The 21,254-nt window shown below is 51.2% G+C and overlaps 7 protein-coding genes across 7 annotated transcripts, besides 29 other annotated features; 4 read left to right on the top strand and 3 right to left on the bottom strand.

The window, feature by feature from the left end:
• Nucleotides 1-824: 824 nt before the first annotated feature.
• ACLA_020140 (uncharacterized protein) lies at nt 825-1,146 on the top strand (the record flags this gene model as incomplete). Its single annotated transcript, XM_001268732.1, has 2 exons — nt 825-976; nt 1,110-1,146. 2 exons carry the CDS (start codon nt 825-827, stop codon nt 1,144-1,146), a joined length of 189 nt encoding a protein of 62 aa, XP_001268733.1.
• A 3,909-nt stretch (nt 1,147-5,055) lies between these two features.
• On the bottom strand, nt 5,056-5,573 carry ACLA_020130 (proteasome assembly chaperone 4 family protein; the record flags this gene model as incomplete). The annotated part of the gene is made up of 2 exons (XM_001268731.1): nt 5,056-5,289; nt 5,376-5,573. 2 exons carry the CDS (start codon nt 5,571-5,573, stop codon nt 5,056-5,058), a joined length of 432 nt encoding a protein of 143 aa, XP_001268732.1.
• A 373-nt stretch (nt 5,574-5,946) lies between these two features.
• Nucleotides 5,947-7,259, top strand: ACLA_020120 (uncharacterized protein; the record flags this gene model as incomplete). Its single annotated transcript, XM_001268730.1, has 2 exons — nt 5,947-6,074; nt 6,125-7,259. The coding sequence occupies 2 exons, from the start codon at nt 5,947-5,949 to the stop codon at nt 7,257-7,259; spliced, it is 1,263 nt and encodes a 420-aa protein (XP_001268731.1).
• A 462-nt stretch (nt 7,260-7,721) lies between these two features.
• Nucleotides 7,722-7,749: a microsatellite.
• Nucleotides 7,723-7,749: a microsatellite.
• Nucleotides 7,750-8,566: 817 nt separating this feature from the next.
• Nucleotides 8,567-8,658: a microsatellite.
• Nucleotides 8,659-8,709: 51 nt separating this feature from the next.
• On the top strand, nt 8,710-11,079 carry ACLA_020110 (Hsp70 family protein; the record flags this gene model as incomplete). The annotated part of the gene is made up of 4 exons (XM_001268729.1): nt 8,710-9,315; nt 9,399-10,331; nt 10,387-10,825; nt 10,880-11,079. 4 exons carry the CDS (start codon nt 8,710-8,712, stop codon nt 11,077-11,079), a joined length of 2,178 nt encoding a protein of 725 aa, XP_001268730.1.
• A 15-nt stretch (nt 11,080-11,094) lies between these two features.
• Nucleotides 11,095-11,130: a microsatellite.
• Nucleotides 11,096-11,130: a microsatellite.
• A 193-nt stretch (nt 11,131-11,323) lies between these two features.
• Nucleotides 11,324-11,363: a microsatellite.
• A 153-nt stretch (nt 11,364-11,516) lies between these two features.
• Nucleotides 11,517-11,541: a microsatellite.
• Nucleotides 11,542-11,679: 138 nt separating this feature from the next.
• Nucleotides 11,680-11,703: a microsatellite.
• Nucleotides 11,704-11,890: 187 nt separating this feature from the next.
• Nucleotides 11,891-11,967: a microsatellite.
• A 226-nt stretch (nt 11,968-12,193) lies between these two features.
• Nucleotides 12,194-12,244: a microsatellite.
• Nucleotides 12,245-12,273: 29 nt separating this feature from the next.
• Nucleotides 12,274-12,314: a microsatellite.
• Nucleotides 12,286-12,314: a microsatellite.
• Nucleotides 12,315-13,382: 1,068 nt separating this feature from the next.
• Nucleotides 13,383-13,408: a microsatellite.
• A 107-nt stretch (nt 13,409-13,515) lies between these two features.
• Nucleotides 13,516-13,562: a microsatellite.
• Nucleotides 13,517-13,562: a microsatellite.
• A 130-nt stretch (nt 13,563-13,692) lies between these two features.
• Nucleotides 13,693-13,720: a microsatellite.
• A 553-nt stretch (nt 13,721-14,273) lies between these two features.
• Nucleotides 14,274-14,306: a microsatellite.
• Nucleotides 14,275-14,306: a microsatellite.
• A 310-nt stretch (nt 14,307-14,616) lies between these two features.
• Nucleotides 14,617-14,647: a microsatellite.
• Nucleotides 14,618-14,647: a microsatellite.
• Nucleotides 14,648-14,724: 77 nt separating this feature from the next.
• Nucleotides 14,725-14,766: a microsatellite.
• Nucleotides 14,740-14,772: a microsatellite.
• Nucleotides 14,773-15,252: 480 nt separating this feature from the next.
• Nucleotides 15,253-16,491, top strand: ACLA_020100 (heme-dependent oxidative N-demethylase family protein; the record flags this gene model as incomplete). Its single annotated transcript, XM_001268728.1, has 3 exons — nt 15,253-15,809; nt 15,897-16,019; nt 16,095-16,491. The coding sequence occupies 3 exons, from the start codon at nt 15,253-15,255 to the stop codon at nt 16,489-16,491; spliced, it is 1,077 nt and encodes a 358-aa protein (XP_001268729.1).
• A 78-nt stretch (nt 16,492-16,569) lies between these two features.
• Nucleotides 16,570-16,631: a microsatellite.
• Nucleotides 16,575-16,610: a microsatellite.
• Nucleotides 16,632-16,969: 338 nt separating the features above from the next.
• Nucleotides 16,970-17,011: a microsatellite.
• Nucleotides 17,012-17,268: 257 nt separating this feature from the next.
• On the bottom strand, nt 17,269-18,629 carry ACLA_020090 (acyl-CoA thioesterase; the record flags this gene model as incomplete). Its single annotated transcript, XM_001268727.1, has 3 exons — nt 17,269-17,885; nt 18,018-18,435; nt 18,528-18,629. The coding sequence occupies 3 exons, from the start codon at nt 18,627-18,629 to the stop codon at nt 17,269-17,271; spliced, it is 1,137 nt and encodes a 378-aa protein (XP_001268728.1).
• Nucleotides 18,482-18,520: a microsatellite.
• Nucleotides 18,497-18,520: a microsatellite.
• A 603-nt stretch (nt 18,630-19,232) lies between the features above and the next one.
• Nucleotides 19,233-20,120, bottom strand: ACLA_020080 (uncharacterized protein; the record flags this gene model as incomplete). The annotated part of the gene is made up of 3 exons (XM_001268726.1): nt 19,233-19,623; nt 19,751-19,921; nt 19,990-20,120. The coding sequence occupies 3 exons, from the start codon at nt 20,118-20,120 to the stop codon at nt 19,233-19,235; spliced, it is 693 nt and encodes a 230-aa protein (XP_001268727.1).
• A 784-nt stretch (nt 20,121-20,904) lies between these two features.
• Nucleotides 20,905-20,940: a microsatellite.
• Nucleotides 20,941-21,088: 148 nt separating this feature from the next.
• Nucleotides 21,089-21,112: a microsatellite.
• Between the last annotated feature and the right edge of the window lie 142 nt (nt 21,113-21,254).

Genomic DNA, 21,254 nt, shown 5'->3' with positions numbered 1-21,254 from the left:
GGGGGTCATCTTCGGCATCTTGGTGGTATCGAATCGTCGTGATGCGACCCTGCTTCCTCCTACTGGGTTGAAACGAAATACAGATAGATAGACTTTTCGCACCGAAGATCAATGCACACTCAGCAACAAATAAGGTCGCTTCTCTCCAGGTCGTCCACTCCATAACTCCTATGAAGGATGAGTCCAGAGGCAGCACAACCTCTCTCAGCTTCAGGAAGCGATTCCGAAAGCCTCTCGGCAGACCCCGGTTGAAGGAGCAGAGTTGCGGCCCCAGCAGCCCCATGGCTGGCAGCCTGAAACCGCCAGTTCGCGCCAAAGTGGAATAGATGGCAATAACTATGCATGGATCCTTTTAGATCATGCATTCTATTAACAGAACCCCATTATTACGCGAATCAACTCCGGATGGAGTCCTCTATCTACTGGTCAGTGCCACTCAGTGGTCTCCAGAGTCTGCAGAAGAGGCCCAATTAGGCACTCTTGACGGGAGCATGAATATGATAGTGCCTCCTACGGAGTAGTGCCTACCTAGTCTCTAGGCACTAGGTCTTGCGACTTGAGACTTGAGAGTCTATCCAACATCCAAAGTGCCTATTTCTAGATCCCTTTAGGAGGGACTTAACTCAAGTAGGCAGGCCAGTAGTGGTGTGGCTGGTGGACTCCTAGCTTGATTCACGGGAATCGACTCCGAGTCCGGAGATGACCTACCTGGAGTGAATAGTGGATACAGACAAAGAGATCAGACCTCTGACTTGTCATTTGAGTCTGAAGTCACTAACGTTGAAACTTGAAAGTTGTCCCGAGATCGGCAGTGGCAGTGTACTATGGCCTTTTTTAAGGGTCCGTTCCTAAACCTTGATATCGTGATTCGTGGGTCTGGTACTCTGGTTGAATTCTGGGCTCAACCTCCAGGTGTATTCTTTATTTCGTTAGAGGGATATGGTACCATGGGATATGAGAATATTCCGAACTCCATGTATGTACTTTGCCGGGGTCTAATAAGACAGGGAGGGCAGTAATCAATCCATGGGAAAGCCAGGATATTTGCTCCCAAGGAACCACGAGACATCCCCATGAGCTGTCTGACTAGTACCTACTGTACTAAGTAGGTTAGTTAAGGTGGTACCTAGCAGCATCCATGAATAATCACCAAAAGTAAAAATCCGATTGGATCCTTGCTTTTGGAGACGGGCCGACGGAATGTCATCCTTGGAATACTATTGGCTGCTGGGTGTATTTTCTTTTTCCTCACCGACGGGTTGGAGTCCGTGCTGTTAGTTTTATCTTACTTACCTTACCTTACCTACCGAGTTACATCCATGGATAAGGTACCTATGGACTGCCTGTCCATCCATGGTAATCACAATACCGCAGGTATTAAGGTAGTCACCAGGTATCATTGTTGAAAACTGTCTCAATATGGCATATGCCCATGAAGTATGGTATGGACTATGGAGTACATAGGTTTGGAGTATGGACCATCTGGGCCTGGCAGCTGACGAACCGTGTGATGAACGTACTGAAGCCCCTGAGCTGTATGAACCTGTGACAGTGAGCCTGTGGCGGGCCAAAAAACCATCGGGGAACTGGTAACGTCGACGGAATGGCGAATCACAATCCAATGCCTAATCCCATCCAAGTATACTAGACGGAGACTTTGTTGCAAGAAATTGCAACCAGCATGGTCGACTTGTCCCCTGTGAGTGGTCCATCTCCGTGTTTTGTCCGAACTACCGCCAGCAGGACTACGTACACAGTATATAGTTCCATAATCCAGAGGTATTTACTAGTAGGATTTAGGTTGTTTGCCTCGCGCTGAACCACTGATAATGGCTTCTTGCTGATCAAGATCACTAAGCTTGTTCCGTTGTTCGTCACTCCATTGCGTACTCCGTAGCACTAAGGTTATTCTTCGGGTGCATTACTGCAACTCGCTTGTGGCTCGGCCCAGCCGGCAACTCTTGAGATGCCCTACCCAAGAGATAGTTGACAACTTAGTATGTCTCTCCTCCACCACCAAGTCGGAAATAAAGACCAAAGAGTGGCTGGCTAAATGCTCACTGTTGCTAGATGGGTTCCGGACTCCAATATTCAAGGTTTAGCTGTCGCATCTCTAGGCCTCCACACTCCATAGTCCATCCAAAGTCTAATACTACGGAGTACACAGTACATACAGAGAAGGAAGAGAAAAAAAAAAAAAAAAAAGCAACGCAATGTCGAGATACAAGATACAGGGAGCGTCAGGCAACCTCCAGTCATCTTGGCTGTCTCTAATGATCATCATTCTCCAGGGATATGCTCGTGTCTAGACGGAAGACTCTACAGACTGCAGGTCCTCGAAGGCTCGAAGGCTGCTTGTGTGCTACACACCCATGCTGTACCACCCTACAGCTACCAGGATTCTTATCTTCGGTTGGCAGTGGATATGCGCCATCTGGAGTTGTGGCATCCCTCCTTTCACCGGTTCGCCGTCCTGCGTCAAGTCCCAAGCCAGATCAGCAAGTCCGGATGCCGATAGCTATCGAATTTGGACACCCAGGCTCAACAATGGCTGTACGTTGTACGCTTTACGGTGTAGATAGTTCAAGCCAAGCCAACCGGAAGAGCTCTGAGCGCTCGGCAAAATGTACTGGATTCCCCGCACAGGATATGGGCAATGGATTTGGAGCCCTGGACATGGACAGCTCAACAACCCATCCTCAACAACTGAGGATTCAGGAAGCGTGGCTAGTGATTTCCTGACTATAGTGGCACCGGTCCGGTCCATGAGCACGATTCCTAGTGCCTCGTGGTCTGCGACGATGATGCCATCAGATCATCGCCAGACTAAGGGGCTCGCTTCCTGGTCATGAGGAGCTATCTACCCCAAATCTCCAATCTCCATCCTACCGAACGCATATCAGAATTCAGAATCCTGCAACAGGTGACATTGACAGGCTGCATGCCACTTATCTCGTCACCTCAACAGTTAGCTAGTCTAGACTAGTTAGTAGTTAGTTACCCTTACCAAGTCACCAGCAAGACACATTGTCTTCCGTCTCCGGGTCGCCAAGTGGATACCGGATCTTTTTCTCTTCTCTGTTTTTTTTTTTTTTCTTTTTTTGTTTACAGTGGGAGGCCAGCCACTCCGTACTAACCCGTTATCGTTTGGTAGAGTTGTAGCCAAACTCAGCAGCCATCCACCCGTCACAGCAGGTTCAGAGGCCAAACCAATCACCAGTCATGGTTCCTCGACCTCCGGCACGGGAAACAACAAGCAGGTTCTGGCTTCGGGCTTGTTCCGAGAGGTCTGATTGGGCAAATAAGGTTTCGGGCTCCACTCCATGTGGCTCTTTCCGTGACAGGACGCCGTTGCACCCCGATTGGTCGATTCGAGTGCTGGTCGACGGCTGGTTGGGAATTTGCCTTATTAAAGTTTCTTTTTTTTTTTTGTTTTTCCTTTTTTCGCGCTGTATCCTCGCCGTATGTCAGATTACCAATTGTCACTCGTACTCCGTAGATTAGACATTATTTAGAGCCTTAGACAGGAGACTAGGCTGACTGGCAACAAGTCTCTTCTGATGATCTCTTCTCGCGACTTGTGACTTGTGCCTTGTGAGCCGTGGCGGACCTCACCTGCCGTGCCTTGAACTCAACGGTCCACGTGGTGATGCATTGACCTTGTTCCATATGATGACTTTCAGTTTTTTGGCTATTTTGAGTTATGGACCGACAATCGATAGTTGGTTGTCTTTGGCCGATGATGAATGATGAATCAAGGCTCAGAGATCATTGAAACATTGAGATTGAGATCCTCTCGACTCGGTTTCTGCTCAAGTCTTCCGGCAAGCTTCTCTGTAGCGATGGACATCATTGTCAATGAAACTGCTCGTATTATTTATCAGTTTCATCTATCCTGGTTTGGCTGAATGATCACGCGACATTCAATACTGTCGTCACAGAGGCCTTAGCTCCGGCGCTGCTGCACTCATTCATCCTAATTATCAGATGCACTCCAATATAAGAAAGATGGGGAAGGGGAGGGAACATCAACCATTTCCCAAACACACCATGACCTCGCTTAGCAGAAGCTGTCTATCAACTTACAGGGGACAGCAACAACCTCATGCCGCATGCGACTCGCCAAGGGCCTCTCTTCAAGACAATTCGACCATCGAGGCCAACGAGATCCACCCCCTGGGGTCCCTGAGGGCTTGGCTCTTCGGAATCGTTGCCGAATTGGTTCCTGTACTCCTTTTCAGGATAACCGCTTTGGGATATATGCACCGTACACGGTGACAGTGTCCTCAATCGACGAACCCCATCAGTATCACGTTTCGTTCTGAATCATGGGGAGCTGGGGGTTGAATCCTGATGCGACGACGGAAACGCGGAGTATACCTAGGACCCGATCGGTGGGATGGACTCGCATCCATGTCTCATAATATGAGCGTAATTAATCAAGAGAGAGTTGCTGTTCCATCTTGGCGAATGGCGACAGGGAGCATATTGGAGGATCTGAGTCCTTCAGTGAATCAGTCTCAGACAATGCAGACACTATTAAGTTGCTAACTACTCGACAGGACGGACTATGAGCATGTTTCATGTTCCCCGTTCATCGCCCTATCGGAAATCGGAGGGATTGACAACAGCGCGCGATTTGTAACGATGGGGCCAGAACCGGTCTATACGCGATACGGAGTACCTTGAGTTTCCAGGAGCCGATGCATTCACTATTCAGTATTCAGAGACGGATGCACCGAAACTACTGATTCATCATCAAGCCGGGAGAGAGCATTAATCGTCAGGAGAACAGTAAGCTCGGCCTTCGGCCTGAATCTAAAGGCTCCTCGGCATCACTACTAATCGCTACTTTTATTCCATCACGGAATGAAACAAGGAACGGAATCCCATTTGCAAACCCCAAGGACCCATACACCAAACACCATTCAGTGGGAGTCGTGTAGACTCCATGCATGAAGCAGACATAGTCGTAAACAGCTGAATATAAAGCAGAGAGAGAACAGAGATGGCAACGTCGACACCGATACCAATCTCGTAGCTGGACCGTGCGACCTATTTCCCACTGCGCGCCTTCTCCCACCGCTCCATGATCACCTGCACCAGCTTCGTCAGACCCTCCATCTCCTCTTCCACGGTCAATTCGAGCGCCCTGGTATCGATGCTACAGCCCACGTAGACGGGAAGGCCCATCCGACGGGCCAAAATCTTCGCCACGCGAGCTGTGTAGTCCGCCGACGAGGGCGTCGTGTACAGCACAGTGGATATAACCGAGCGCGGAGAATTGCGCTAGTAGTTAAACGTATCAACCATCAAAACATGCCATCATCGAGTTACGACAGTACGAAGAGATACAACAAGCGAAGATAACTTACATCGGGCATCGCGTAGATCAGACTTCCCATCGGTTTGAGCGATCCCGAGGAGTCGCCGGGCGTCGACGTCGCCAGGAATACCGTTACGCAGGTCTCCAGGGTTGTGAGGTGGATGTGTGCGGTTGTATGGAGGGCTTTGGGGAGCGGGAAGGAGATCTCTTGGGGTTTGTAGCGGGGGGGCTGTAGTGTTGTTGCCATTATGAAGGATGAAATGTGTATCCTTGCTACAGTTGAATGGAGCGGATGAGATGGGCATAGGAATGTTGATGGATTAGGTCGTTGTGTGTCTCTTGTCTCTTTGTTATGAGTGTGGTCGAGATTGATGTTGCGACTTTCGATGTTCCCCCGCCAAAGCGGGTCCGCATATTTTACCACTCATGAGTGAATAGCGACAACTTCATGGTTATCACCTCTTCTGAACTTGTTGTATCGTGAAACAAAAAAACGAAAAAAAAAAAAGAACAAAATAGGGTATGGATTGATGTAGCTTGGAGGGAGCGTTCTGAAGGGTAGAATATCTGCGAGAAACGGGCAGATCACAAGCTGCGCCACGAGGAGACCACAACCCATCATGGCATCAGAACCGCAACATGACCATCATGGCGATGAAGATGAGGTCCAGAGTTGGGCTGGGGACTTTGATCCGCTGGCAGACGTTGAGGAGCGCCGAGTCCTCTTTGCTACGCTGGACTCTTTCAGGTCAGTCGCCCCGGGAGCTTGGAAACCTCAACATGACTAACATCTGCTAGACAATATCGACGAACCGCACACTTGAACACCACCCATCGTCGACGGCAAGCATTCTACGCGCTCCCATCGGCACACTGGCAGATGCTCGCCGAGCCGCCCTTCTCCCTGCTGGAGAACTTCAACCGCGTCGACGACGCTATTGACGTCAACGCCGACATCGCCGACTCGATCCTCGCCACGGGTCTCGCATCGTTCGGTCTGCCCGCCAATCCAGATGCAAACGACCCGCGGCAGAACTGGCACGGCACAGCCAACACCTCGGACGTCAACAAGGCGCATTCAACCATCCGGCAATTCTACCGCGACTGGAGCGCAGAAGGGGCCGCCGAGCGCGAGGTCTGCTACGCGCCTGTGCTCCGCGATCTGCACGAGGAATTCGGTGGGCAGCAGGATCGTCCCAGCGATGAGATTAGAGTGCTCGTCCCCGGCGCCGGGCTGGGTCGGCTCGTCTTCGAGCTCTGCCGGGCGGGCTTCGCCGCGGAGGGCAACGAGATCTCCTACCACCAACTACTAGCCAGCAGCTGGATCCTGAACCACACCCGCGGTCCGCGGCAGCACGCTCTGTACCCGTTCGCGCTGCATTTCTCTAACCTCCTGTCGCGCGCGCAGCAGCTGCAGCAGGTCCTGATCCCGGACACGCACCCGGGGGCGGCGATGATGGAGGCGCAGACGGCGGCCGACGCGACCCCGTTCGGAACAATGAGCATGTCCGCGGCGGACTTTGTCGTGTTGTACAATAACCCGTCGAACAGGGAGGCGTTCGACGCTGTGGCTACGGTCTTCTTCATCGACACCGCACCCAACCTCATCCGGTACGTCGAGACGATCCGGCACTGTCTGAAACCCAACGGTCTCTGGATCAACGTCGGACCCTTGCTGTGGCATTTTGAGGACGGCAGCAATCGCAGCCATGGCAGTGGAGCCGGCGAGTCGCAGGATCAGGGCATCGGCGAGCCGGGGAATATGGAGCTCACGGAGGAAGAAGTGTTTCTCCTGGTCGAGCGGGTGGGCTTCAGCATCGAGAAACGACAGTCTGTGGAAGAGCGGCCCATGTGTGGCTATATCCAGGATCCACAGAACATGCTGCAGAACCTATACCGGCCCTCACATTGGGTTGCACGGAAGAAGGTATAGACAGGCGGCACAATGCCGGGGGTGCTACGGCTACGGGAAGGGATTGGCTTGCGTCTCCTACGAAGTCAAGAGTCTCTACGTGGGTTCTGTCAATGAAAGACTTATTTCCATATTTCCCTGGTGACTACACCCTATTACCATTAAGCAACGCATAGTGAGTATGAAGATGCCCATAGCTGCCTCAGGCAGGAATACAACCTGTAATATATGCCATAATGTATTGTACGAGACGTATGAATACAGATGTTTAATACGTCAATTCAGCCGCAGCCAAACGTGCCAAACAAAAGAAACAAAGGAACAACAAGGCGGAGCAGGGTGGCTGGGTCGTCGTGGCTGTTATCTGGCGATACTTCCAATCCATGGAGCGTTCCACAGTCATTTTTAATGAGCAGATGATTCCGTTCTGAGATGGTGAAATCAACGAGAGTCGAATAGTTTTAGAGGGAGGGTTTAGTAGTGATATATATATATATATATATATATATATCAAGGAATCGGTAATAGGAGATGGAGTGGGTTGAAACTTGAAAGGATCCCCCACTTCGACAAGGCAGAACCCGAACAAAACGTATGGTCAGGTATGGTACATACAGAACGAGATGAACCACGGATCCAGACAGAAGACTTGAGTCTTATTCTTGCTTCAATGACTCTCTGGTTCATTTGACAGGGAGAGAGAGATTCTAAAGATAGAAAAAAGCATCATAAACAAGAATAGGAACTCAATCTCGAACAAGACTGCGGAGGGTATGGAGTGATATCAAAGTGTTCGAGAACAGGCGTCGAAGCAGCGATGAAACAATGCAACTCTACCACGACGAGATTGATCTCACTCAAAGGTACTCCGTAATTGTTCCTCATTATTCTAACACCGTCTGAATCAAGAATATATCGTTCTTCTATCGGTTGTCGGGTGTCGATGAGAAAGAAATCCCAGATCGATCTATATCCAGACTCTCGTTCTGATGATTTATCCGCAGTGCTGTCGAGGTCTCCCCCCAGTTCTCAGCCTCGCCAGATATACACTACTTGCACCGTGATCCCTTGATTCCCTCCAGCCATTTTTTCCCTTTTCCTTCTCGTGTTCCATCGGGAATTATCAATCTTATATTATTATTATTATTAGTACGGAGTAGTAGTAGTATTATTTATCCTTCTTCTTCTTCTCTCCACCTAAAAGTCTGCCTAAACCCATTCCACGATCGAAAATCATCCCATCGGACAAAGAGGTTGTCTGTTTCATCCACTTTTTGAACGGGCACTGCCCTCATTCTTTCTCCATCGTCTTGCTTACTCTTTCTTACTCTCTCTCTCTCTCTCCCTCTCTTTCTTCCCCCTCCTCCTCTCTCCTCCCTCTCTCTCTCCTCCTGACATTCTCTCTCTCTCCCTCTCTCTCCCCCGTTTCTTCTCTCGATCGGTTTGCCCTCCGTCACAGGTCTGATTTCACATGGACCTGATGAGCTCACGATTCAAATCCTTCGGCTTCAGACGCAATAAGAACCACAGCAGTAGCAGCACCGTTTCGACGACCCAAGCCAACAGCTCCAGCCCGTCCACCAACACTCTCATCGCCCCTTCCCTTGCGACCCCCTCGGGTTCTCCGCCGTCGGGCCATAGTTCGTCGTCAACCAGTCTCCCCATGAATAATCCAAATACGTTGGGTCGCCCGCCAGGTTACACCTACAACACCGCGGGGCGGCCAACCAGCCCCATGCCGCCCGGTCAACAACAGTTGGCCCACCATCCTCCCGCGCTGAACACCAACGTGCAGTATGGACACCAACCCGTCCAGCCAATGGGCGCACCGCCTGGATATCCGTTACAGCAACCCGTCCCCCATGGAATTCCGCCTCCAGTGCCGCAGCCCCAGTACGGAGTACGAAATCCCGCAGTCGAGGTGGAGGGCGCTGGGCGGAGCAAGGCACAGCTGATTGTGGGTATTGATTTCGGGACGACGTTCTCCGGTGTCGCTTTTGCGTTTGCGACGAACAACGAAGCGCGGGAGGATATCATTACGGAATGGCCTGGAGCCGGAACGCATACCAAGCAGAAGGTACGGCTCCCCCCCCCACCCCTTAGGGGCTTTACGGGAAACGGTTCCTACAGCGATACTAATACTTGGGGTTTCGTTTGTAGATTCCTACGGTTCTCTACTACGATCAATATCAGAAGGTGGTGGGTTGGGGTCCGGATATCGCAGACGCTCTCGCTCCCACCGGTTACCCGAAGACCGGTGTGCAGAAGGTCGAATGGTTCAAGCTGCAGCTCATGCTCTCCGGCAACACTTACATTGATCCCATTAACCTGCCGCCTCTGCCACCCGGCAAATCAGAAATCGATGTGGCCGCCGACTATCTGTTCAAGCTGCGACAAGCGATGCGAGCTCAGTTACAGAAGACGCTTGGTGAGGTTTTTACCCGGGAAGAGCGCAATATCCGGTATTATCTTACTGTGCCCGCGATCTGGAACGATGCAGGAAAGGCGGCAACCCGAGCGGCGGCCCTGCAGGCTGGATTCCTGCGCGACGAGAATGACAATCGCCTGACGCTGATCTCGGAGCCCGAGGCCGCGGCGCTGTTCTGCGCGAAGTCGGGCTTGCTCCAGTTGAAAGTTGGGGATGCGATTCTGATCGTCGACTGTGGTGGAGGAACGGTGGATCTGATCGCGTACGAGGTCGAGGAGGAGCAGCCCTTCAGCATCGTTGAATGTACAGCTGGATCGGGAGATTCGTGTGGCTCTACCGCTCTGAACCGGAACTTCAGCAACATCCTCCGAGCGAAGATTCGCAAGATGAAACTGCCAGACGGCTCCCGTACCGCCGGAAAAGTGTACGCCAAGTGCATCATGGACTTTGAGAACCGCATCAAGGCGGATTTCCGCAACAACGGCCAGAAGTGGGCTGTGGACGTGGGTATTGAGGCCGACTTCCCAGACGCGGGCATCGAAGATAGCTACATGACGTTCACGAACGAGGAGATCCTGCAGTGCTTCGAGCCTGTGGTGAACCGCATCCTGGAATTGGTACGGAACCAGATCATTGCGATCCAGGCGCAGAACCGATCTCTCCAGGTAAGTCGCCGTCCTCGGTTGCTATTTAGTTCGATCATAGATTGACCCGCTGCAGAACGTCCTGGTGGTGGGAGGATTTGGTGCATCCGAGTATCTCTTCCAGCAGATCAAGCTGCACGTACCACCGCAGTATCAGTCCAAGGTGGTTCGGCCGATGGACTCGGTCGCCGCGATCGTCAAAGGCGCCGTGACGGCGGGTATCACCGAGCGCGTGATCACCCATCGGGTCGCTCGCCGGCACTACCTCATGGCCACGCTGCAACCATTCAAGGAAGGCTACCACCCGGAACAATACCGGGTTCCCAGTCTTGACGGGCGGGACCGATGCAAGTACACACGGCAGATCTTCGTGCAGAAAGGGGAGCGGGTCAAGATCGGCGAACCGGTCAAGGTCAGCTTCTTCCGGCAGGTTGCACCGGGCGCGACCCTGATGTACGAGGACATCCTGTACGCCTCTGACGAGGATGTGTGTCCTGAATACACCAAAGATCCCCGTAAGTTTGTGTGGCGGTAGTATTTGTGCGATGGGAAGCTGACACGGAATGCAGGAATCACGGAGGTTGTGACACTGACCTCGGATCTATCCCGGAAGAATCTCGAAACCGATTTCGAGCGCATGGATACACCGCAAGGCACATTCTACCGAGTGTATTTCGATATCTATTTGACGCTGGACGGCAGCGAGTTCAGCGCCGAGCTGGTCTGCCAGGGCGAGGTCATGGGCCGCTGCCGGGCCAAATTCCGGTAACCAGCTGGAAAGGGGAAGAAAAAAAAAAGAAAAAGAAAAAGAAAAAGAAAACAACGGAGGAGAGTATCGAGAGAAAAGGGGGGACAGTCTCTTTGCGATGATGGATGGAATCATTCGAAGCCAGCTCCACAGGGACGAGGCTACGGACAAGCCATGGCTGCTGGGCACCGTTGGTGTCCGGCACGCAGGCCCTTGGCTTGAACTACAGAGTGATCGCGAGGATTCGGACGAGGTCTTCGAGAAGAAGAAAAGAAAAAAAAAGAAAAGAAAAAAAAAAAAACGAACCTCTGGATTGGTCAGATCTCCAATTCTTCACTACCTACTATTTTTTTTTCTTATATACCAAACCGAGGAGTCTGTCGTTGCTTTCGAGCCGGCCACTGAGTGCGTCCTTTTTGGTTGACTTTTGGAAATGCTGGTCTGATGCTACCATGTCGTTTCTTTCTTTCTTTCTTTCTTCCTGATGTGATGTGTTTGTTTGCTTGCCTTTTTGCCCTTAGATACCTATACCTCTACGATTTTGATGAATCCAATTTAAGTTGAATAATTTACGAGCCAAGCTGCAATTGTCACACAGCCATCCATGCTTCTCTCTTCTTCTCTCTGTCTCTGTCTCTGTCTTTGATGAGATATTGGGCATGGATACATACATCAATCACATTTACTACACACGCGACGACCGGACAGGGGTTCCCCTCTCCCCAGACGGCAGACAACACCCTGCAGGAGCGTTTGACCAACGTGGACGCCCCTCACCCACGCCTTCCCCAGTGCCCATCATCCCAGTTTCCTCCGATCAGATCATCCATCTTGACGTTGACGTTGACGTTGCCGTTGACGTTGACATTGACATTGACATTGAACAATGACAGTGACAGTGACAGTGACCGCTACCCGACTGGACCAGTCGAGCGATGTGACCACCTGCCTCATTTCCTGCTGCCACATGTCCTGTCCCCGGTCCTGTCATCCCATCTGTGCGGTGTCTGGTTGTCCTGGTGTGCTGGCTGCGGGAAGTGAGCCGTGAGCCAAGTCTACACGTTCCACGAGTCGGCGGTTTCCATTACGAATGGGGGAGATGAGAGGTAGGGGGAGGGGGGTGGCATGTCATAAAATCATGGAATCATGGAATCATGGAATCATGGAATCATGGAATCATGAAATCGACTGGGAACGGAGCGCAAGTTGAGATACATGGACGAATGGATGGATAGATGGATAGATGGATAGATGGAGAGAGGGATCCCAGTCGACGATCTTCTTCGCTCTCAGGGAATTATGTATCTACTATCTAGGGGGTAGATAGATAGATAGATAGCACTTGCACAGTGCACTACTCACTGTACTCCTCCGTAGTCCGTACTTGCGCAACAAGCACAGCCTCAGTCGCGCCAGCCGACCATCAACAATAGACTACAGAGTAAATGAATACTTACGAATACAAGGAGGAAAAAAAATAAAAAAATAAAAAGGCCATGATCGACTTTGGTCTTTGGTTCAAATCGATGGGGGGTAATTTATTAATTGATTAATAATTTGGCTTCATTGTTGCTGCTAAGTGTAAGTGCTAAGACGCAAGTCGCAAGCCTAGACTTGGACTTGGATGCAATGCAGGATCCCCCGTGACCGTTCATAATATTGAATAGTTCATAGTAGCATTATTTCAGGGATGGATTCTCTGTCTTATTTGGCCATGATCCTCGAGCCAAGAAGCCTCAAAGGGAACAGAAAAAGAAAGGAGCAGCGCAAGCGAGGGAATCATTTGCAGTTACTAGGTAGATATCTATCTACTATGTATTTTACTCTTTCTTCGACATAGTAAAAGGGAAGAGGAAAAAAAGAAACATCCACAAACAAATTCCTTGGAAATATAACATAATAAAATAAATACATAAATAAATAAAAATAAAACCCCAATAGCTGCTCCACTGGACCATGAATTAAAAGACAGCGGCAAGCGCGCTTTGGGGATGCTTCTTATTGACCGGCGGTTGCAGCGCAAACCCCAGATTTGGAGTCATTTTATTCTCATGTGGAAAAAGGCTGTGAGCCTGTGAAGCAAAAAAAAAAAATGATCCATAATCAACCGATTCTGGACTCTGGACTCTGGACTAAGTGGATCGGCTGCCAGGTTCAGATTGCTAGCCTGCTAGGACTAGGACTATGGTCACATCGGTGGCTTTTCTTTGATCTGAGGCGTGGAATTGGCAATTTGGGGGGATTGTGATTGATGGCCTATGAGGCTATGAGGCTATGACTAGGAGGCTATCGCTCCCCCCGAAGGTCTGTCTCATCGTCTACGTCAGAGTCAGCTTCAGAGTCAGCTTCACCAGGAGGTTCAACCGTTCGACTGTCTGTTCTTGAAGGCGATTGTTGGATGGTCTGATTGTTGCTGGTGACCGTCCATTCCGGATGGGTCCACGCTTTACTACTGATTGTCTGTCTGTCTGTCTGTCTGTCTGTCTGTCTGTCTGTCTGTCTGTACATCCCACGCGCTATCTTTTCCTTGAAGTTGAATCCCATCCTCATTATTGATAGACTCCTCCGGACATACTTCAATGGGGAACTAGTTAAAACGGTGAGGACGAAGGAGTAAGGACTCCAACACATACCAAAAAAAAAATAGAAATAAAAATAAAAAAAGTAAAAGTTATCCATCTCGATCCGGATTCCTCTTCACGGTTGGCCCAGCACGTCGGGATCGCAGGATTTCCTTTCTTCCTATTTGATTGACCTTTTTTTTTTCTTTTTTTCTTTTCGGTGGTGGCGCCTTTCCATTTCATTTGATCTTCCTCACAGCCAGCCCTGCGATGGACAAATTCGGGCACAGAGACAGTCCATTCCCGCTGCAACGGAACCGCAAGGAACTTCGATACCATCGACAGGAGAAGAGGGATCATTTTCCATAGGATCAGGATAGGCAGGGGGATCCTCCTTCAGCTCACGAGGTCTGGCTGGGGCGCACAGACTTCATCCGCGTGAGCTGCACCGGATGATGTCGATTCGATATACTGTCGGAGAGAGAGAAGAAGTCCAGACTCGGTAGAGGATAGATAGAATGGTTACCTAGGGCACAGAGTCAGCGAGAGACATTGGGATCTTTTTGGACCTATATCCCAATGTCCCCATCCTACCTATCCTACTCTCTCTCTCTCACCGTCAGCATCACAGTAGTGGGTGCCGTATCATGTCGAAGATAGGTAGATAGATAGATAGATAGATAGATACTTACCGAGTACAATAATAATGAATTAAAATCTGGATCTCTTGTCTGACCGATCCATGCCTAGTCACCATGGCGGGGAGCCTAACCAGAGCATGGGTTTTTTTTTTTTTTTACTCTGGCGCCCCAATCATGAGCTCGGAATCGAGAATCGCTAGACTAGTTAATAGTTAGGAAGTCTTGAAAATCTCCAGATCCACTGCAGAGTTAGTCAGTCATTGACATTCTTGATTCTTCCCCGGTGGAGCTTGCTTTTCAGTGCATACTGGAGTCTTAGACTCTTAGTAGTACTTTGTAGGACTGAAGTACGGTACCCTAACCTAACCTAACCTAACCTAACTAACCCTTGAACCACTCACCACTCACGGCGCAGAGTTGAGAAACTCGTCGCGATCATGTGCATGATATTTAGGTCTTTTTATTTTCATTTATTTTCATTTGATTGAATTTGATTTGATTTGATTGAATTTTCCTCGTTTTCTTTTGCGGCTTTTGCGGGGAAAGAATTGAACGTATCACGCTTCAATGCTGTTGCTCCCTGGGATCCGGACTATCGTTTGGGGAGTTCATCGTCTGACCACGATGATCTTCGTCGTCGTCGTTCCTCCGGGTCGGTACCAGCTGCCAGAGCTGTATCCAGGCAACTATAATTGAAGCCATTGTCCCACCCCCGTTGAGGGTGGGGGTCTTCCTTTTCCGATATGTCACTGCTTTGTTGTCTGGATACTCGCTCAGCTCCGTCTTAGATGGTGTAGTATATCCTTCAAGCTTCTTCTTCTTCTTTTCTTCCTTTTCTTTTCTTTTCCCTTTTCCTCTTCCTCTTCCTCTTTCCTTTCCTTCCTTTCTATCCCGTGTCATATCCTGAATCTCAATTGCATTCAATCACTCAATCAATCATCCTCTGTGTGCGCGCGCCTGTGTCCGTGTGTGTGCGTGTGCTGTCAACGGCGATGAATAGCTTCTTATGGGCCGTCCTCCTCATCCTCTCCCTCATACCCCTCCTCATCATCCGGTTTCGCAAAGGCTTCCTAGCGCCACTGCTCCAGCGCATCCTCCCCAATGCCGGCTGCAGCACGGATGTCAAGCGCATGGCGCCGTACCCGGCGCAACCCATCAAAGGCCGCGAACGATACCGGGTCATGATGGACATCCGCAAGCTGGACGTGGCCAACTGGCTCACCGTCGACAAGAACTACATGGACGAGCACCAGGTGCGCAGCCGCCTGCTGAAGGAGGAGCGCGACCAGGTCCTGCAGTGTCTGCCCGAGTCGTACGACGCGTGCCTCGAGGCGCTGGAGGAAGTCGTCGAGTTCTTGTGCCAGCGCTTCCCGAATGTCTTTGAATGCAAGAAATCCGGCGACGAGTCGACGATCCACAACCGCATGACCGGGGAGACGTTTGTGTTTGGTGGGGAGAATACGCAAATGGATCCGTTGGAGATTGCGGTGCGCCTCACCATGGAGGATCTGAGTATCCTGATGCAGAGAGAGGATGGCGAATTCTACTTGTAAGTCATCCATATTCCGTCTGTACGGAGAAATCTTGGGGGGGGGGGGTTGTCCAGGTCCGGAAATTGACCATTTTCAATCGGCAGAGCCGCCAGCGCCAGTCTCTTCCCCGTCGGCTGGACAGTCAAAGAACGCATCGGATGGACCATCTCCCAGCTACATAACCCCGTCCCTCTGTGGCATCAACAGGTCGCCAACTCCGTCAGCAAGTGAGTCCCCCTTCCCTCTTCTTTGCCATCCATCTCAAACCCCAACAACAACCATCTAACCCATATTCTCGCCAGATTCCTCGCCCGCCTCACCCCAGCCTCCCCCATGGAACGCTCCAACTACTTCGTCGAGGTCAAACGCCCCAACGAAACCCTCTTCGAGATCCTCTACCGCCCCACCACCCTTTCGGAGGAAAACCCCAGCCCAGCCCCGGAGGACATCGTCATCCGTCGCGAGCGCCAGACCTTCCGCCGCCTGCCCCGCACCGGCACCATCGTCTTCGGCGTCAAGACCTTCCTCACCACCCTCGACGAGCTCCCCATGCAGGAACTGCGCAATCTCGCAAAGGAGACCCGCAGCTGGCCCGATGTCATCGGCGAGTACAAGGGCCGCGAGGTCTGGGGGCCCAAGGTCCTGGAGTTTTGCGAGAGGAAGACCGGTGCGTTACTGGACGAGAAGTTGGAGGTATAGCATTTGCATTTGCATTAGCATGCTTGGTTCTGTTCTGGTTTGACTCACCTGTAGCATTAGCATGGGGTTTTATTGTTTTCTTTCTCTCTCTCTCTCTCTCTCTCTCTCTCTCTCTCTCTTTTTCGCTTCCTTTCTTTCTCATCATCGGGGGGGGGTTGCCAAAAAAAAGCGAACTTGGGTGGGCGGTTTTTCTGATTATCGATCTTCGAAAAGTCTCTGTTCAATCTTTTTGTTTCTCTTTTCCTGCTGCATTCTTCGTTCGGGGTTTCTTTATATCTGGTGTTTTCTCTGGCGTTTTTCTCACCATTATGGTTCAGTTCATTGGGTCGGTGTTCAACTGCGGATTTTTCTCCTGCCCACGGCGCATGTTATCAGATTGACTTGGTTTTGATCTACGGATCAAGAGATGAAGGTTTTTTTTTTTTTTTTTCTCGGTCATATCGTTCAAGACAGAAAGGGCCGGGTGGCTGTGACTCGGGCTCGGGCTCTGGCTCTGGCTCAGGCTCAGGCTCAGGCTCAGATTGGAATTCAGCGACTAGGCGAGCGCTCTATGAATGTGAAAGAATCTACAGAATCGAAAGATATAAGTACAGGTGACAAGCAGCTAGCTATCGCTTCAAGGTCTATCCCAGCGGTATGAAAATGGAAATGAGGAACACGAGAATGTGGTATAATGGGTATGTTGGTTGGATGGATGGAACGGCGACGGGGGCTTCAAATCTTCGAACGAGGAGGTTCATCCTGCTTCAATCGCACCACTCCCTGTAAACAAATGCATTAGAAAACCTGTTCCGAGTCTACTCTGGACCGCCCCGCTCCGAAGGCCAAGGGGAAGGGGAAAGGGAACGGGAACGGGATATGAACATATACCTCCTGCGTGCACGTGGCAATCAAAGTCCCATCCTTCGACCAGATCTTCTGAATCGCCAACCCGCGGCCCTCCCCAGCCCACGGGCTCTCCATCTCCATGAGCATCCACTCATCGGCCCGGAACGTCCACGGGTTGTGGAAGTAGATCGTATGGTCGAGGCTGACCATCATGCCGACCTCCTTCCGGTCCGCCTGCTGCGTCTCCGCCGTGGCCTTGGTGAGCGCGCCCTCCAGCCGCCGCCGCAGATCCGCCGCCTCCTCCTCCTTGAGCTCCGTGATGGCGCGCGCAATGTCCTCGTCGTCCAGGTCGGACGGGTTCTTGAGCGCCTGCAGCGCCGCCCGCAGCTCCGCCGGCGACGAGAACCGCGGGATGTTCTGCACCCGCGCCACCGTCCCGATGAAGTAGCTGTCCGTGATGTACGCCAGCGCCGAGAGGTGCGCCTGGTGCCCGCCGGCGTCGGAGATGCGCCCGCGCGCCCGCGCGAACCGTCGCACCCGTTTGTCTTCTGGGTTGGGCGAGTCGCCTATCAATATGCAACGTATCTTTTTTTTAGCACTGTCCCGTCATATCTATCATCTATCCTTTTTTTCTTTTTTCTTTTTTTTTATCATTTTCTTCCACGTCCAGAGGAAGAAGGGGGGGAAGAAAAACTCACGGTTCACCGTCCCCGCCCGGTGCGTCTCAAACGGACCCTGGCTATCCTCCAGCGACACCCGGGTGCCGTCAACCGGCTCGGCCAGATCAGGCTTGTGCGTCGCGTGCTCCAGCTTCTTCTTCCCGCCGCTGTTCGCCTTGCTGAAGCTCAGGGTGGTCGTAAAGATGGGCCGGCCGCGCTGCCGCGCCTGCACCGTCCGGGTGATGAAGCTGCGCCCGTCGCGCACCCGCTCGACATGATACAGAATCGGGATCTCGGAATCCCCCGCCAGCACGAAGTAGCAGTGCATGCTGTGGACGGCGAAATCGGTCGGCACCGTGCGCATGGCGGCCGAGAGGGACTGGGCGATTGCGGCGCCCCCGTAGATGCCTCGTGCGCCTGGGGGGTGCCATAGGGGGCGAGTGTTGGTGAAGACGTCCTAGAAACCAGGATCCATTATCAGCTCGATGAATTGAATTTTTTTTAAAAAGAAAAATGGAAAAAAAAAAAAAAAAAAAAAAAAAGACATACCGGCCCAATGTCAACAACTGGCGTCAGTTCCAAGACATTCTCGATTGGCGCCTTGGACCCATCCAGCGCTGGAGGGTCGAACAGAGTCACTCGTTTCGCCATGCTGGTTCCCAAGGCTCGGGGAAATAGTCAACCGCAGTCAACAAGTATGTAAGTGTAGCCAGATAATAAACGGATTACTCCGTAGAAAGGCTTGATAGGGGGGGGTGGGGGATGGAGGGACTTTTTGAAGGCGGATGACGACGGCCGTCTGTCCCAGGGGGGGCGCCCGATGCGGAAATTGCCGAGGCATCTTGCGAGGTTTTGTTTTGTGCCGATTCTCCAGAGGATAATAAATTCGTCAGCTAATCACTCCGTTTTGGACGGGAATAATAGAGCTCGGTTAGATGGAGAGTATCCTGTGATGGTGGATGTTGGATTGTTAACCCTCGCTGTGATTTAGAGTCAACTACCGTTGGCATTCACGTCAGGAACAGCGCCGAAAGATATTCCCACCATGTGCTTCTATTTAACTCCCTCGTCACTCTCTATTCCACCGTCGATCTTCTTCTCTCCTATGGCATCTCACCTCGGCTGAGATGACTTCATGGACCTGGACTCCAGACCCATTCCCAATGCAATATACATAGACCACATACGGAGTACAACATATCTCATCAGCATAATCTTCGTCTCATAACCCATATCCCCCCCACCCCCCTTTCCTCAAACAAAAGACTGTTCCCTCGTCCCCATATACGGATGCCACCCTTTCCCCGGACTCACCACCTCCGGCACATCCACCCGGAACGTCTTCTGCAGCGCCTTCGCACTCGACCTCTTCTTCCCTTGTTTCCCCTGCAGCAGGCGCAACAGCTGCTGCCGCTGCATCTCCTCCTCCGTCAGCGGGATGGGGCTGCCCGATGCGTGCCGCACGCGAGTTTCGTCCGCGATGCTCCGCCCGTAGACCCAGAGGGCGCCGAGCGCGTACAGAAACACAAAGGCGCACGAGAGGCCGATGGCGATGGTTTCGAGGTTGGTCAAGGGGAGGATGTTGCGGCAGAAGATGTTGAAGACGAGGTTGAAGAGGCCGCAGAGGTTGGAGGTCAAGCAGGGTCTAGCGGAGGGGGAGGGCGTTTGGTTAGCCTTTTATACCTTCTTTTTTTAAACCTCAACGATGGTCCCCGGGGGGGGGGGGGTCGGGGATGGTTAGATACGTGCATATGTGCTGGGACAGGACGTACAGGAATACAGAGTGACAAAGGTATGTTCGCTGGTGGATCTGGAAGCAGACCAGGACAAAGGACAGCGCGTAGGCGAAGCCGACCAGGACCATCGCGACGATGGTTAGGATCGACACGTTAACTTGGGGGTTGCTTTCGGGCTTTTCGAATGCGATTGGCATGATTAGGTATCTGTTCATCTTTCGTTAGACGGACTTTTTTTTTTTTTTTTTGTTTTCGATTCATGGCAGGATACTCACCCGATCAGGAGCAGCGTCGATGCAATAAACGCCAGGATCTTCCATGTCAATCGCACGGGTTCGGTTGGTCGAGTTGTGGGTTCCAACGTGTCTTGCGACAGCCAGAGCTCTTGATACTGAGTCGAGGACATTGCGAACAAAGAGATAACGATGGTGGGGAGATTTGATTCTTTCAATAGTGATCGTGTGCATCAATGCTGAGTAGCGACAGTAAGTAACGACCAAGCGATCAGAGCGAGCGACGAGCGACAACGACAACGACAACAAGCGAGTGAGTAACCATCATGGATACATTATGATTATGATTTACAGGATAAGAGAGTGATCTTCCAAAGGAAACAGAAGCAAAACAAGAATTAACGGTTTAATATCTGTCTGCAGTGTCTGGGATGATGAACCTGGATTGTCGCGATAACCAGCCACTCCAAGTTCCAACAACACTATATCTGCAGCTAAACGAGTATCACAGAGGGGCAGACCACTAGGCTTACAGACTATATTTAGTGCCTTCATGTTACTCGCCGTCCTCGGCTTTTCTCTGGCTCTCTCTCTGGTTTAAATTAACTACTCTTGAGTAGTTGAGTCTGATCCATCTGCATCCTTCATCTCTTAGTACTTTGTAGGCTGACTCGACTCCCTCAGCCACAGTTCAACGGACTGCGACTCCAAGCAATCGAGAGACATCCATATATCAACCAGGTTTCTTGAAGTCACTGCCAATTGCAATTCTATCTATATCGGTTTATGCTCTCTTTGACCTGGTTGTTCTATTTCTATTCTCGGCAACCATCGTCAAGGATGGTCGGCCTGCGTCTCCAGGTTCAGATTCTTCGTGATCAGATGCAGGTCAAACCGGTCCGGGACTTCGAAGCTGGGATGTTTCGTGCCAGAATCAGCTTATCAGTATAGCCCTCTGCTGCGCTGCGCTGCGCAGCGCAGTGCAGTGCAGTGTTGGTTTGGTTTGGAAACAAAACAGATGGCCTTGACTGGCTAGCTCACCTGATATGATTCTCATGCTGTTTCATGATCTTGCCCCGGCGGATGTGATGAGCGACTTCATCCTGCAGCATATGCACCGAGTAAGAAGAACATGATCCCCTTTTTTTTTTTTTTTTTTTTTTTTGTTCCAGAAACACACAGAGAAAAGACCTCACCGGTCGATATCCGACTCGCTGGTATGATCTTGGAGAAAAACCTGCATACGTCAGTATGGATATCATGCAGGACGACACACGTTAGTCCACCGGGACTCACCGTGTGGAAAG

The sequence above is a fragment of the Aspergillus clavatus genome, genomic scaffold (genome assembly GCF_000002715.2).
Source record: "Aspergillus clavatus NRRL 1 1099423829805 genomic scaffold, whole genome shotgun sequence".
NCBI classification, from domain to species: domain Eukaryota; kingdom Fungi; phylum Ascomycota; class Eurotiomycetes; order Eurotiales; family Aspergillaceae; genus Aspergillus; species Aspergillus clavatus.
This window is presented reverse-complemented; position numbering and strand designations above follow the sequence as displayed.